The sequence below is a fragment of the Alosa alosa genome, chromosome 21 (assembly GCF_017589495.1).
Source record: "Alosa alosa isolate M-15738 ecotype Scorff River chromosome 21, AALO_Geno_1.1, whole genome shotgun sequence".
Taxonomy (NCBI): Eukaryota; Metazoa; Chordata; class Actinopteri; order Clupeiformes; family Clupeidae; genus Alosa; species Alosa alosa.
In genome coordinates, this window is record NC_063209.1 from 26,764,469 (window position 1) to 26,781,756 (window position 17,288).

Below are 17,288 nucleotides of genomic sequence, written 5' to 3' on the forward strand. Positions count from 1 at the left end.
ATTTTAATCCATACATTCATCTGCATCTGGTTTTACTTTTACATTAATACACAGGATTAAATGTTAAAATCCCTTGTGCCAAAATCCAAGGTAAAAACACATTCAGAAGCCCCTACTCAAATTAACTTTAAAAAGCGCGCTACCCACAAATCCGCCAACAAATGGTCACAAACACAAGACAAATGGACCATCCAACAGCAGTATAGTATGCAGCATGTCATTGGGGTCATCAAGTGGGCACCCTCATTCACCGATGTTTCGTTAAGTTAGGCCCACAACACCTCATGAAGTGAAAACCAGCGTCCTGGAGACACTCCCCTCCATGCTGCCACCATATTACCACATTGAAATATCTAATACCCAAAATACTCTTAACCAGCCTAGGCATGGTCAAGGTTGGCTAGGTTGGTCTGTCCCATTGATGTGGACTGAACCATAACCATAAAAACCCTGGCCAACCACCATTAACCTAGGCACAGCCAATCACAAACACAAAACAAATTAGCCAGTTAGCTCACAAACACAAAACAAATTAGCCAGTTAGCTTACGCCCCATGCTGCCACCATATTACCACAATAAACATCCAAATACCCTTAACCAACCTAGGCATGGTCTAGGTTGGCTAGGTTGGTCCGTCCCGTTGATGCTGACTGAACCATAACCATAAAAAACCCTAGCCAACCACCATCAACCCAGGCACAGCCCATCACAAACACAAAACAAATTTGCCAGTTAGCTTACGCCCCATGCTGCCACCATATTACCACAACAAACATCCAAATACCCTTAACCAACCTAGGCATGGTCTAGGTTGGTCCATCCCGTTGATGTGGACTGAACCATAACCATAAAAAACCCTAGCCAACCACCATCAACCTAGGCACAGTCCATCACAAACACAAAACAAATGAGCCAGTTAGCTTAGCTTGCGCCCCAGGAAGGGTAACTTCTCCTTACCCACAACTATTCGCTTGCTAGTTCTGCTGCCAAGGACATGTTACTAACCACCTGCCTTAGACTTTGACCACAAATGCCCAATTCAGACAGCAAGCCAATAGCAGATCTGGCCACAAACCCTCGTGCACCGATTTCAATAGACCTTAATCGTGCACTCCAACCTCGCTTGGCTGCCTCCTCTGCTATTTCAGTGTATTTCGCTCTCTTCAGCTCATTGGCCTCTTCCACTCTGTCTTCCCAAGGAACAGTGAGTTCAATAAAGTAAACTATCTTCTCTGAATCCGACCATAGAATTACGTCGGGTCGTAGTTTAGTACTCACTATATGTGGAGGTACCGCCATCTGCTGGCCAAGATCAACCTTCATTAACTAGCCCGTTCCATTTTCCAACTGGCCGGTTTTACGCCTGGCCTTCGCGGAACAAGGTTTATCCCCCTGATGTACAAAGTTAATTTGCCTTACCCCTTTACTAGCTGCTAATTAATTGACTTCTCTCCTTTTATCCTCTATTGCCGCTGCCACACATTTCAATACCTGGTTATGACGCCACGTATACCGCCCCTGGGTGAGACTTACCTTAAAAATTAAAATAATCCACGGCAATAATAATCCATAAATCCGAGGATGTGTGAAGACAGTCTTTGAAACTCCGCAAGCACAAAAAAAAAGGAAAAAGGATAGATCTCACCTCGAAATCATCTCCAGGATATGCGGAAAAACCAGTAAATTATTCCTTATATCGGGTGAGAAGAAGAGGATAAATCCAGTGTGAAAAGTAGGCTAAAGGAGGTTATCAGAAGCGCCGATCGCCTTCTACCCCTGTCCATTCATTCATTCTTCCTCCTGGCTTTCTTCCCGTGTTTAAAAAACAAACATGTGAATCTCCGACAGCGCAGCCATAGGGCCAGAACAGGAAAAGTGGGTGAGAGTGAGCGTGGAAGGGTGAGCGACAGTTCTAGACCCTATCGTCTGTTTTGACTATACTCGCCCTGGATCACTGACTTACGCCCATAGTCATCAGGATAGTTAGCGAACTATAAAGATGGTTAGAGAGAAACAGAGCTTATAGAGCTCAATACTACCTGGCCAGGTTTTTTAAACAGTACATTATAAAGAAAAGGCAACTTTTATAGTAAGAGAGTTAGGCCTATTCCACATGAAGAAACAGTTAACAAATCTGTTATATTTTACAAAAATAAATAAGACTTGTCTTATATTATAATATGGCCATTTATGTGGCGGATGCTACAGTACATCCCGCCATGATTCCTATCTCGAGTTGTTGCCACCCTGTGGTGTAATCTTGGGGACAGCCGTGGCCTACTGGTTAGCGCTTCAGACTTGTAACCGTAGGGTTGCCGGTTCGAACCCCGACCAGTAGGAAGCGGCTGAAGTGCCCCTGAGCAAGGCACCTAACCCCTCACTGCTCCCCAAGCGCCGCTGTTGTTGCAGGCAGCTCACTGCGCCAGGATTAGTGTGTGCTTTACCTCACTGTGTGCTGAGTGTGTTTCACTAATTCACGGATTGGGGTAAATGCAGAGACCAAATTTCCCTCACGGGATCAAAAGAGTATACTTATACTTATAATCAGCTGTAGTAAAACATAATTGAATATCCAGAAAGTATGCTTTTACTAGGCTTTTAATGCTACCTGGGATTCTGAAATAATCAAAGGCCTCCCACAACAGACTATGCGGCACTGACCCAAAAGCATTAGCCAAATCCAAGAACATAACGTGCAGGTCTCTCTTCTCACGCTTTGCAATTGAATTTGGTGCCAAATCATGCTGGTATGCTCTAAGCACCCGGAGAAGCCAGGAATTACAGCTTTTTGCACCGTGGTATCAATTAGTTTATTCCTTTCAAGGTAATTTGTCAGTCTCCGTGCCACCACATTGAAGAAAACCTTCCCTTCAACATTCAGCAGACTAACTGGCATAAATTGATTAATCTCCACTGCGACCTTTTCTTTGGGAATAAATATTCCCCCAGCCCTCCGCCAAGCCTTGGGAATACTCTGCTTTTTCCAAACTATTTTTATTAATTGCCGTAGAAATCTTAAAACATCCGGTGCACTGATATACAACCGGTAGGGCACTCCATTAGGTCCCGGGGCTGAAGAGGCCCTTGCACGTTTTATTACTTCTTGGACCTCTTTCCACCTTGGTGGACTATCGTCGCATTGGCTACTTAATAGAGGTGGGTCGGTCGCGAACAAACTAGTTCATTCGAACGGGTCTTTAAAATGAACGACCTGAACTGGTTCGCCTTTCCAGTTCTTGTTTGTTCTTTCGTTTGTCGCTGAATCACACTGACCTAGTGCTGCTGTGAATGCCTATGGCCCAGCTTCATAAGGCGAGAGCCAAACCAATCGTATGCTGTTGTCTGTATTGTTTCTAAAACGTTCTCATCAAATTAGCCAATGATGGGCATGAAAGCATAGCAACTGTTTCCATGAATGGGCTAGTGAGACTAGTGGGAGAGCATACGATAAAAAATAACGATAATGGTTTACATTAACAACTCCATTTTGCATTTCAATATTGGCATTTACATTTAAATATCTGACTAATGGTAAAATGCATGCTGTCTTTGTATTTTCTGTGTCATACCAGGTTAATAAATGTCTCTTCAATCTGTCTTGTTCGTTCGTTCGTTCGCACGCCAAGACCCCCCACCTGTTTCACTTCGGTCTGTCGTTCTTGTTAAGTCAGTCACTTGTTCTTGGCTAGAAGCAGAGTGATTATGGCTCTGTAGCCTATGCAAAATGGGGATTTGAAACATTTTCATCAATATAATCTTTCTGCCAAGCCTTTAAACATGTTTGTCGGCATAGCCTACTGGGTCTTTGTTCCTTTATGAATGAACACATTTATAAAAAAGAAATTAGCTGATCTAGCCGTAGTCTACTCTATTTACCTTCAATATGTCAATTTAATGTCAAGGTGAATGAACACATTAGCTACTGCTGTTTTGTCTAAAAGTACACATAATCATGAAGTTGCAGCTATATATTTGCCGCTACAATTACAGTGTTGTGTTGACCGTTTGCACAAACGAGGAGCTAAGAACCTGCATTCCATGATTCACCGCTGAACTACGTTGTAGGCTACTGGAAATGCGACTGAATGAACGAACGAATCATCTTGGCGAACTGAACGACGCGATCTGTGTCATGAGAACGAACGACAAAATCCACCTCTACTACTTAATTCACCAATAGGTGGGATATCTGCGGGAAGTACCATCTCTCTGAACCTCTCCCTATCTAGTAATGCTGAGGCTTGCATAATTATGCAGTCTGGCTAACTGGCCAAGTTTGATACATGACTTGGGTGAGTTCTGAACCCAGAGTCTCCTAGGCGGCAGGTGGAGTACCTTTGAGCTACGGACCAGCTCAGAGTTAAGGACTGAGTGTGAGAGTATATCAAAATGCATACATGCAGACGGTCAAAGTTTTTGGCCAAATTTTGATCATTGTGTAGGCTATGTGCATGAACCTTTGTTATGTTAGGGCCTTTGCATGATTAGATATAGGAAAGTCATAAGGGGTCACTTCCTTGTAATGTTCATTGGGTGTTTTCTTTTTTCAAATATGGTTCGACAAATGAAAGTTTTTTGGATAATTATTTGTCAGCATTGTTTGTAGATGATATACACTGATGTACACTGAGACTGAGATGAACTGCCTCAGACTAGTTTACTTTCCTTTCACTTTCAATTATTATGAAATTGTGAAAAAAGTTGACTTCTCTACAGCAGAGGACGATTATTACGATTATATTATTTTTGTTAAATCTTTTTATTTCAAAGGACATTCAAACATGCAAACATATATTTTTCATCCTTTTCGAAGATTTTTTCCCGCATACCTCCAACCACCCCCCCCGATTATATTATGAAGATTATTATAGCGCCGCCTGTAGATTCACAATACATTGTACAACGTTTTGGGATCTGAATCGAGACTAGGGTCTGTGACCATAGTGTGTAGTGTCCACTTTTAATGAGAACAAAAACAAGAGTTCCCACAGCTGTGCTGCTTGAACCCCTTATAATTATGAGCACAAAATCAATAGGATTCCTGCAGCTGGATCTAGCCTGGGTGCCAGACAAATTTAGCCCCGCCCACAACATTTGAGGTCCGGAAGTTCGGTCTGGCATTGCTCCGTTGTGGCGCAACTATGCTCGAACCAGAGCTGATAGGACCAATCAAATTGGGTTTACGATGATGGACAGGTGAGCAACAGTGCCTCGTCTATCACGTCATCTGAGCACGCTTAGGTTGATTTCGTTTGCGACAAAAACGCTGTGGCTAGAAGGAGATAGATGGCTTCTAAGACCCCATATGGAAAAATGCACATTATTTCTATGAGGTTTCATCATTGAAAATGATTATTTCTGAAAACTTTGGCCAAAGTATATATGTGGGAAAGCTCCGGTTTCACTTTCATTAAGGGAAAGCGTGTTTGCAATTGTGACATGTTGTTCTCTTGTTTGTTTGAAATCTCTGATTGGCCACCTGTTTGCTCGAGGAGTTTGCGACAACAGTCCACAACTGTTTATAACATGTTTGTAGCATCAGTGTTATTGAGTTATAGTGAATTATTTTTAAAAATAATATATCCTTATAACCTACCTTGCTACTGTAGGTATTTAGTTGTCTTAGATTTCGCTATCGGGTGCTGTAGGAGATATTGACAGCACAATAACTTTTACAAAAGACCAGAAAACAATGTTTCAATATTTAATTGCTCTGATTGGTTAAGGTCTATCCAATTGAGTGCAGAGGCATTCCCCCCTGTATCGGTTGAAACACGCCCCATAATTACGTCCCAATAGAGCAATATCAGACTCATATTCTGCCTAGAATTTTGAGTATGACAACGTCAGGCTATCTTGGATCCCTAATAATAATGATAATACTTACAGAAACAATAGGGCTTTGCACTTCTGGTGCTTGGGCCCTAATAAAATGTAACATGCCGTGTAATTTAAGAGAGAATTGGGCAAACATATTGTATACATATGGTATTAACATATTGACATTGACTGAAATTCCACTGGATGGGCACTGGAGGGTCATTACTTCCTCTTTGCTGTGGCTCAGGCTGAAGATCCTCCAGCAGAAGAGGGTTATGCTTCTTAAGAGCCTCATAAAACTTCTCTTGGGCCACGCCTCCTTTCTTCTCCAGCATGGTTATGAGGGCAAAGTTCTTTTTTAGGCGGGTTGTGTTGCTTTCCACTTCCTCCCTCTCCGGGCAAGAGAGAACCCCGCCACACTCCAGGTGGTTTAGGATAGGATCAAGGACATGAAGACGCATCTCTAGCTCCCCCTTGTGTTTCTTAAAGAACTCTTGGCCTGATGCTGAAGAATGGTAATAAGAAAGAAGTTATGGCATTCGTTTGATAGTGCCTCTCTATGTATAATTCCAGTCTAAAAGGACAGGTTAGCCTACTCCTTAAATGATCATAGACATTGAAATGGATGAAAACATACCCTGCCTTCCCCATGCCAAACTGGCCATAGCTGTGACAGGGGCTCTGAAAACATCATATCAAAAACACAGTAAATATGAACAACTAAATAACAACTAAAATAAAACTAGAGCATTTTGCAAAACTAAAACTAAGCTAAAACTACTTATGCAAACTAAAACCAAACTGAAATCAAAAACTAAAAATATTTTTTTTAAATATTCATGTTTAAAATAAGTAATCTAGTAGTACACTTCCATGCACTTATTTTTTGGGAAGGGAGATCCTCAAAAGAGGACTGCAGTCAGACTAGAGGGGACATAGAGCTGGATCATGGAATTAAGATAACGTGCAGAGTACACAGTAAGTGTCCTGTGAGGGATATGGATTTCATTCTGGCTCCTCTAGGTCCTATGAAGCCAAAAGAAGAGTATCTAACAGGAAGGAGGCGCTTATGATAACGTGCTAAGTTGTAGCAAGTTAACACGGCTGATCATGGTGTATGGCTATCGTGTTATCTTGCTACAGCAGTTGCCCAAGCCAGTAGGTCTTCAAAGTTCACTGTTCACTGTGTGCTGAGTGTGTTTCACTAATTCACGGATTGGGATAAATGCAGAGACCAGATTTCCCTCACGGGATCCAAAGAGTATATATACTTATACTTAATAAAAATAAATATTAGGCAGCAGTTAGCCACATAACACGGGTTCCCTGGCAGGTGTAATAGAAAGAAACTAAATTCCAGTGTATATGTCACATCTTCTCAAACACTGGCGGCTATTAAGAGTGACGTTTTTTGCCAAAAAAATAAAGCCAAAACACGTCCGTGAATTTAAGGATTTTAACCGCATGCTGTGAAGTTACATGCAGGTCTCTTTTACGGAGGAAACCCATGCTAAAATGAAACTCTGTAGTCACGAATTTGATCGTGTTGGTATGAATATATGTTGTAGTAGGCTGTCTTAGAAACGTTGTAAAATTATTGAAATAGATTAAGAAAACCACCGCTATAGTAATTTCTAATGGTAGATTGATTTGTTTAGATCCAGTGATATTGCTGCCTTGACAACGCTAAGTCATGGCTTTGATACTCTATTGTGCCCTCCCAACAAATACGGGAGCTTGTCTATTTTGGTAGCATGGGGAATTCGGGAGCAATCTTGCCAATGTGGTCAAAGAATTTTCTCCTAACCAGGGTGTCATCTTCTACTCGTGGCATTGTAGACATAGCCTGTCATCTCTTGGTTTCCATGTCTGTCTGTGCCCCTCTCAACTTCCAGACTGTGCTCACTAATTCTGAAGGAAGTTAGAAGTTTCCTTTTTTTATAATGTTTGATATTTGTTAAATATGGTTATTTTTTGATAATAGTTCAATTTGTTGGATTTTTTAATTTTGTCTAGCGAATATTTGTAATATTTGTAATAATATTTGTAATAATATTTGTTCAAATTGTGATAAAAGGTAATCAAAAGGATCTCTCTCTGGGTGGGTTCTCCTCTGTAGAAGGGCACTGTGTTTACATTCCTCTGGTTTTGAGGACAGTACATGGTAATAAAATTTGCATGCTCTTTTTTGTATATCAACTAATATGGATATCTTCTGCTGTGGAGTTCTGCTCTGCATGCAATATTTGTTGCATTCCTGTGTACCCCCAAGATGTAGTGCTTCTGCTGGGCTTTTGTCCCATAGCTCATAATTATTTTGATGTTTTATACCCCAAATTTCACTGCCATATAAGATAATGGGCTTGATAACCTAATCAAAACTATTTTGCCACAATTTCATAGGGGTGTTGTATTGGTATAGTGATTTTCTTATGCAATAGTATGTTCTCCGTGCTTTGTCAACCCGATCTTTAATAGCCTTATCATACCTGTTCATTCGTACTCGTCGCTCGACTTATCATGACTAACAGTAAACTTCCTGAAGGTACTATCTGTATAAATCGTCTTGTAAATAAACTACCAGTGCTTTTTCAAAGTTCTCAATGTCTCGTTTTAAATGTCAGGGCCCATGGAAGTCTACCAATGAAGTGTGGAGCTACTTTGAGCCTCGTAAATGGTATAAAACAGTGATTTATTTGCATGGTTAGGCCGATGCCCAAGGCACCCCCCTTGAAAACCTGTTGGTAGCATCGGCTAACTAGCGCCAGATCTCGGAGTGCAGGGGACAAGCCGAGATGAGCTATGAGACATACTTTCACACTCTGTATCATGTTTCAACACACTTTAGGTTAATCACACTGGAATTCTTCTTTAATGTAGCTTGAATCAATATCTGTTATTGCATAGTCATAGATCTTTCAAATTTGTAGCCATTTGGGTTTATATAATCTTTTCCTGTACCTGTTCTTGCATTCATGTCTCCTGTTCAGAATTGGACAGTGAATAAAGTCTTCCTTTAAATATTTGTGTGTAAGATGACTGTTTAGTTAGATGTGCATTTAAGACACACTGTTTCTAGTTTTTCATGGACAGTTTCGAAGTTTCCCCAGAGCAGCCCAGTCTGGGTAGCCAATATGTGATCTTGATTCACCTGTCCATCATGGTGACCTCACGGAGATTCATGGACATTCTTTCTTTCTTTGCCTTCCTTGCCGTGCGTCCTTTTGAATGTAAGTTTCAACAATAGTTGTGTGTATAAATTATCTGTTCTCTATGTAAATTTAACTGTTTAATATTAAGTATCTCAAATTGCCTGTAGAATGTGGTTCCGTTGCTTCAGTAACACGTGTAGCTCGCGTATATCTCGCGGTAAATTCCATATGTAATTGGGTGTATTTGTCCATTCTGGTATACTCATAAGGCGTCACTAGGTAGGCATATTGACCCAGTTAGTGGGGTAAGCCCTTGTTCAGTAAAGATATTAGCAGCAGGCCTTTGCCATGCCGTTTGCACATTGAGCAGGGCTGTAAGTTTCAGATGTAGCACTGCATTCACAGCTCATTCCCTTAAAGGGCCAGTGTCATGTTCATGCACTTTATTTCTGGAGATGTGCCCTTATTTGTAAAGGGCATTCAGTATCTGCTACTTACTCATAATTATTCATTAGTATTGGTGTGTAACCAATTAGTTGTCAGAGCTATTCTTCTTTTGCAGCGGTTCCCAAACTTTTTTTCCCCGCGGACCACCTTCTACATCCTGACTCGGCTCGCGTACCCCCACCATCCGACACATAAAAAACACATTCTAATGACGCATTCCAGGCATCATGTTTAATTAGCCGCCCTACATGATAACAAAAAACAGTGGGGAGAACGACATTAGACTGGTTAGATAGCACGTCAATGCAAACCACGCACTGTGGCTTTGGGCAGTCTGTCTCCCAATCCACGTGAAGCCTCGGCCTATATGCCTCATCATACTGTACATACAGTCTTTTCCATCTCGTGCTTTCTTTTATTCCTTTGCACTCCACCTCCATCTTCATCATTCTGCCCCCCCATCCCGTCACCTGTCTCCTGCTCTGTTTCTCTCGCTTCTCCTCTTCGATCGCTTTAATGAGGCCTTTTAGACAGTGTCCCTGTTTTTAGCCAGTTTTCCATGTTCTACCTAGCCTATACATCCACGAAACACGCCAGATATTCTGGCTGCCCGTAGGAAATCATGTGCATTGTGGGTAGCTTATTTTTTTTTATGAAAACATAGCCTATAGAGTTTACAAACGAGTTCCTTTAATTTCATGTTTTTCATTAATTAATATTTTTTACACCTTTTCATCGCCCTTTTCATCTCGCATATTCCCTAGTAGCAGCTCGCGTACCACCGGGGGTACGCGTACCACAGTTTGGGAATCCCTGTTCTATTGTATTTTTGGGCCCTATCATGACATTCTAAAGTGCATCGTCACTCGTCAAAAGTCTATTCAAATTTAGTAGGATGTCCAGTTCTCATTGGAAGGGGTTTCGTTATCAAAAGTGGAGCACATGGCAAAAAAGGTGTTCCTAGGTTTTTAATCAGTCATATGGGTGTTTTTTAGGTATAACATCATTTAAACCAATGAGAATGACATCTGTCATTCCCTTTAACGGCGCAAAGCACGATATGTCAAATACATGCATCGGTATTTTGGCATTCAACGGCGCATTTGAAGGAGGCTGCTTGTGAGACCGTATGGAATAGTCATTCTTAAACCATGCTTTACTAAAACCTAGCATAGCCTTCACGCATTTGCACTCGTCTATTATTTGAACTCATTGGCAAAGTGAAACTAACTTCACCAAGGAGTCAGTCAACGACAAGAGAGTTATATGCAGTTATATGTTACTTTCACTATTGACTGACAATGGGTTACCACCGAAAACATAGGCTGGAAAAAGCAACACTTACCCTAATGTTGCTCAAATGACTGAATAAAACAACATTTATCCTGCAGAGGAGTTGCTTATATCTCGTGACAGTGCGTCTTCAGCTGTGCTCCATACGTGTCTCTCCTCTCTCTCCCCTAATCACTTTTAACCGTCATTACCAATTTGCAAATGATGGTGAATAACTACTCATCATGAGATGTACAGTATTTAAGTAATATCTTTATTCTAATTATGTTTCCCATTGTAATCGTGCAATTTGTAATGCTTTGTATGGACGTCTTTCTGGTGTGCGTTCATGAATGATAGAAGGATGGTGCGTGCACCTGCCAATATGACTGTTGACATGCGCTCTTAAAATAGCATATGAGCAACTCGCCATTGACTTCTGACCAGGTTTAGGTGGTGTATGATAGCGATTTTTAGACAACGCGCCAGGCCCCTCCCTAGGTTGTTAATTGCCACACCCCTGGGCGCAATGTTTAAAAAATAAACGTGCAAAATACCGAATTAAACTTTGCGCGAAAATGAATTTTACGCCATGCGCTGGTGCCCAAAATACAGCCCATAGATATTCATTTCATACATATGTGATAGTAGGAAACTATTGATATTGATATATATTATTGTATTATTTACATAATACTTGTATTTTTCTGTTTATTCCATTCTGTATAGAAACCACGGTTTCCATGGAAATTGACAGTCATCCTGGAAATGAGTGGCGTGTGTGTGTGTGGAGAATAAATCATCTCCATTGGGAAATTCATTCATCTCAAGTTGTTACTGGACTACCTGTGGCGATTGTCGTCCACCTGGCCAGCCATTCAAGTAGCCATTCAATACCGTCCTTTAAACCAGTTTTCACGTCAACAATCACCAATTTAACAAGGTCCTTCGAGCCGGATGCGACAATTTCTGCAGTAATATGTCTTGCCAGATGTCAACGCTCGCCCACACCGTGACATACACCAGCCTAGCCGCCTGGATGACTACCTGGTGACTCTGCCACAACGTCAGCTACCACACACACCTCCACATAGCCATTCCAACGTGGGATATAGCAGGCCATGGGATCCTCACAAAGTGCCCCCTGCTGGACAGACACAAATCTTGGACTCAGTCGCTGTCCTCTCAGCTCTGAAGGAGATGCAAGAGGAGAACAATGCCATCTCGCCACTTCATTCAGCCGCATCTCAGCCTGCACCTGCCAGTCACAGTACCCCCACGCCAAGGCATCTCCACTTTGCGGACAACAGCGTATCCTTCGCCCAACTCCCAGCGTTTCTTCTACACCACTACAGCCAACCATACAGCCAGTAGCACCACTGGATGATGAGCTGCTGGAAGTGGTGTGCAGTGAGCCGTCAGCTCCACCACCGGCACAGTCACCACCAGCATGACCACGGAGCGACTCATGGCCCCCTACACCTCCACCAGGGCCATTCCACCCTCCAGTCAGTGCAGTAAGGCAGAGATCACAACAGCGGCTGCTGCCCTCAAAGCAGCCAATTCCTCACCTGGCTGAGGAGCAATCAGAGTGTCTCAGGGACATGAACATTCAGCCAGACTATGCACCTCCTGCACCAGAGAATGGAACACCTATTCCATCAATCCCCACACCAGAGTACGTGATGCCATTCACTTCACCTCGCTCCACGGCTGCTTCTAGTCAACATCCGGCCTCACCTCACCTGTAAGCCCAACCTCAAGATGCACGTCACTTCAGCCATCAGATGCTCCAGCCACGTAGCCAGGAAGCTACCTATTGCGGTCCAAAGCTCAACATCCCTTTGTTCAAAGATGACGACCCTCGTCAGTATGCTCATCTTAAATTGCCGTTGGACAACCTTCTGCCCTCTGACGCCACCGAGCATTTCAAGTATCAAAATCTGGTGGACCATTTGAAGCTGGAAGATGCTCTGCTGATAGCAGACTCGTACAGCAACTCCAACCACCCATACACCAGGACCATGGCTGCACTTACCGAACTGTATGGCCAGCCGCACAAGTTAACCCTGCAGCGCATCACAGAGGTGCTTGCCGAGTCACAGGTGAAGAGTGGGGACACCAGAGGGTTCCGTCTGTTTGCGCTGAAGGTGAGGGCCCTAGTTGGGATTCTGGACCAGCTGGGAAGCGAGGGAAGAACAGAGTTGGAGTGTGGGTCACACTTGTCACGCCTGCAGTCCAAGCTGCCACACGACTTGCGAGCACACTTCAAACGCTTTATCATCCCCCTTCGCACGCCCATCCCGACTCGAGTGGCTGGAATATGAAGTCCGTGTCCACCTATTTTGCAAAAGCCTCTTCTGATATTTATTCTTTTCACAATCTTACAACATAGCCAAACACAACACCGCATTGCAGCGTCATTGTCTTCGGCTTCGTTCCCCTCCCGCTCGCTCCCGTTGATTTCTGCTCTATCCTGTCCCTATCACGTTACCAACGGTGAAATTGACTCCCGTACTCCGTTGAGAAATTCATTCATCTCAAGTTCTTACTGGACTACCTGTGGCGAATGTCGTCCACCCGGCCAGCCATTCAACTAGCCATTCAATACAGTCCTTCAACCCAGTTTTCACGTTAACAATCACCAATTTAACATCTCCAATTAGCAAAACTGATCCTTCAGATTGGAATTTTAGTTAAGCTTTAAACTTTTCTCCTCCTTTACTCCATGTTTCTAACAGTATTACAATATCTGATCTATTTACAAGATTTACAAAGTCAGGATATGTACTCTTCTCACCAAAAGCAGATGAGTACAACCCTTGTATATTATAGATAGTGATTCTAAGTGATGTCATTGTGTATCTTTAGTCTTTGCCATAAAGAAATATGTATGTTTTGTCTTAAATCAAAGTTAACTTGAGGCTAGGTTGTATTAAAATTAAGTATAAGCCTAATTAGCTAAAAAAAAAAACCTGAAACTTCGTGAAATGAAACTTACAGCCATTTTTGTATATGGAATTGTATACACACACACACACACACACACAGATAAATACATATACAAATATTTATCTAGAAAAACATGAACACACACACACACACACACACACACACACACACACACACACACACACAAAGCCTACTACACCCCCCTTGCTCCACCCTACCCCACACACCATGTATTTTCTTGTCTTTAAGTAAGTTTAAATTAACAGAAAAGTACTATTAAATGAATAATTAGCAGGTGTAGTATGTTGCTAGGGAGGCCCTAGCTGTGTGTTGTGATTTTGGAAGCACTAGGCATTAACAGTGAAGCTATTGAATTTGTCCCGCATTAAACATATGTTATAAATAGGGCAAGTCTATTTTTCCCTAACTATCAGGTGTAGTATGTTGCTAGGGAGGCCCTAGATGTGTGTTGTGATTTTTGAAGGAGTAGGCTCAATAACAGTGAAGCTATTGAATTTTCCCCCATAAAAAAATATATTATAAATAGGGCGAGCCCTTTTTCCATAATTAGCTGCTGTAGTATGTTGCTTGGGAGGCCCTAGATGTGTGTTGTGATTTTGGAAGCAGTAGGCTCAATAACAGAGAAGCTATTGAATTTTCCCCCCATTAAAAATATATTATGAATAGGGCAAGTATTTTTTTTTCCCTAATTAGCAGGTGTAGTATGTTGCTTGGGAGGCCCTAGCTGTGTGTTGTGATTTTGGAAGTACTAGGCTCAATAACAGTGAAGCTATTGCATTTTTCAACCATTAAAAATAGATTATAAATAGGGTGAGTCTGTTTTTCCATAATTAGCTGGTGTAGTATGTTGCTAGTGAGGCCTTATGTGTTGTGATTTTGGAAGCACTAGGCTCAATGACAGTGAAGCTATTACATTTAACCCCCAATAAAAATATATTATAAATAGGGTGAGTCCGTTTTTCCCGTAATTGACAGGTGTAGTGTGTTGCTAGGGAAGCACTAGCTCTGTGCTATGATTTTGGAAGCACTAGGCTCAATGACAGTGAAGCTATTTAATGTATTTGTATCCACTTTCGGTTTTGCACTTTGTAGACGGTCCCTAGACGCTCGGCTGAAAGCAGAATGCTCACAGGGATGCGTTTTATTTATCCACATACACGGTTCTGTCGGATGAAAACCGGGTTGTAGGCTAGTTGTTGTCTACCCTACTACGGTTAGATAGAGCTCTCTATTGTGCATTGAAAACATTTCTCCTATGATTTATTGAACGCGAATCTGCCAATTTCTGTCTAACTTTACCGAAGTCTTCAAATATATTTTGGAGGTAGGCCACACAGACTAAAACATAATGGATTGTCATTGCCTTTGCTCATTACCACTGCACGCCCAGAATGTGTAATTGACTTTGGACTTTGGCCAGGAAGTAATCCTTGTCATAACTTTTATCGCACTGAATATCCTTTGGCTAAAGTAGACCTAGGCTACTGTCAAGGCTGAACCCTGATCTTTTTAATATAATTAAAGAATGTAAACAAGACATAGGCTAACTTAAGACTCACCGCAAATCTCCCTTCTTCAACAGAAGACTGACGAGTGTCAGTAACCGATCCGTGGAGCTGATTGGCTAACATAGTCAGCTGACGTTTATGGTCCTTCGTCGACCTTTATATGCTACATAGACTGTAAATTCACTGCATAAAAAAAGTTTATGAAAAAGAGTATATGTATGGGGGTAGGGGAGGAAAAGAGGGTTTGTCAAATTTACTAAACCACAAAACATTAAATTAAACAAGCTCATGTTTTTCTTTCGAACACAATGTTCTTGAACTTGAACTGCCTTAAACACTAAACACTTCCTTTTTACTGATGAGTAATAAGATGCAGCACCCTAGTTCCTCAATAGTAAAAATGGAAGTAGCCTACTTGTAGACAACACATCATTTGGTAGTAGCCTACCCTAATTATTAGACTATCAACAAGCTAACACATTTGTTAAAGCATACAACCAAATGCTTACAGTTTTTCTCAGTTGCTAAAACACTAAAACCCATTGGCTGAAGAAAGTTCTCATTTGCTTGAACTCATTAAGCTAATTGTTCAGTCTGTTGTCAATACCTTAAACCATTTCACATGGTAAAACACAATTTGCAGATCTCAGTTACAATTTTTAGCAAAACTTTGAACACATTCTCAGGGCATGAGCACTGACAGGGGGGTCCAAAATTGCCATAATAAAGAGCATCCTTCAAGCCTTTTGGATAACTGAAACAATATGATCATGGGGGGAAATAGTGCAAGAACATAGCGGTCATAGTCTATAGTGTTTATAGACTTGCACACAGCGTTTAATAGACTACAATACAAGTAAATAGGCTATAACAGACTCACCACTAGCAGGCTAGGCTACAGCTGAGTGCAAAATGTCATCATCACTGTGTCTTTCCATTCATTTTGAAATGTTCTTGTAAGATCTTGCTCAAAAGCAAATTGCACATAGGGCCTTCTGATAATATTGCAACATTGAACGTATACACGATCGCTCGAAATGTTCTTTAACGTACAGAACTAATTCTAACACATTACACACAAATTTGAACCAAAATTGAATCAGTCTGTTAAATATACTACCTATAATCATGACAGTAGGCTATGCTTATCATAGTCCAAGAGCCAAAGGCCAGAATCTTGGTGAACCTGGTTTTGTCGGTTATTTTTTTTATTTTTTTGCCTAGGGGTTACTCAATAAGGAAAGGGAGGGTACACCGTGACATCCCTTTGAAAATTCCCTATATTTCAGCTGTAAAGTTGACCTAGCGATTTGTCCATAAAAATGCCAATTTCATTACCCTTTTGGAGGGTCAGCATGAAATGTAAACTGATTTTTCATGTTTTCTTGCAGTAGTTGCCATATTGTGACCAATTTAAAAATGGTAAATACAACTTTTCTCTTTTATGATCCCCTCTGAACATGAAAAGAAAAGTCAGTCGAGGGAGCCAAAATGGTCAACTTTATCACCCCTCTGCAAGGATCACATGGGCAACATTTTTGTTTGTGCCTTAAAAGCATTAGATCTGTCCTTTCTGTTTTATCATCCCCTTAGCTTAGAACATGTTAACACATGTGGTCCTAAGTATTAAAATACTTAGAGAGGAGGAAACAACGAATCATGAGCTGGGATCTCTTTTAAAACCACTGATTCACGACCCATGGTCATCTCCGACGCACCTATCTAAGCTTTGCCACTTTGAAATTAGGTACACACAGGCTAATTTACCAACAGAAATCAGTGTTTTTATTAAGCTTATTCTGCGAGACCCTGCAGTGTGTCATCATATTTACAACCACAGCTGAGTAGCAGCCCTGTACACAGGACACACAGGACTTAGACTTTGTGTGTGTGTTTGTGTGCAACTACTGCATGCCCAGTTCCTTAGCCACTACATTACCACTGTCCAGTATGAGGATTATGACATAATAAGATGTATCATCATAATGTACAGTATCAATGCAATTTTAATACATAATGCACAGTGTGGATTACAAAAATGTAAATGATTTGTAAATACACAAATTATTCTTTAACAAACACAATAAAACACAAAAATAGATGTACAGTAGTCAA

The 17,288-nt window shown here is 41.4% G+C and overlaps 1 protein-coding gene across 5 annotated transcripts in view; it reads right to left on the bottom strand.

The window, feature by feature from the left end:
• Positions 1 to 15,259, bottom strand: part of LOC125286434 (immune-associated nucleotide-binding protein 12-like) — a 29,859-nt gene extending 14,600 nt beyond the window's left edge. The window contains exons 1-4 of one of the 5 annotated variants that reach the window (XM_048231525.1): positions 15,225 to 15,250; positions 12,731 to 12,872; positions 6,459 to 6,502; positions 6,048 to 6,326 (exon numbers count right to left, since the gene is read on the bottom strand). In XM_048231525.1, coding sequence (XP_048087482.1) covers positions 6,048 to 6,326; positions 6,459 to 6,486 — 307 coding nt within the window. In that variant the 5' untranslated portion in view covers positions 6,487 to 6,502; positions 12,731 to 12,872; positions 15,225 to 15,250. Of the gene's footprint in view, positions 1 to 6,047; positions 6,327 to 6,458; positions 6,503 to 12,730; positions 12,923 to 15,224 lie in introns of those variants that run through there. The other 4 variants (XM_048231523.1, XM_048231524.1, XM_048231527.1 and 1 more) reach the window with 4 other exon arrangements.
• Between the last annotated feature and the right edge of the window lie 2,029 nt (positions 15,260 to 17,288).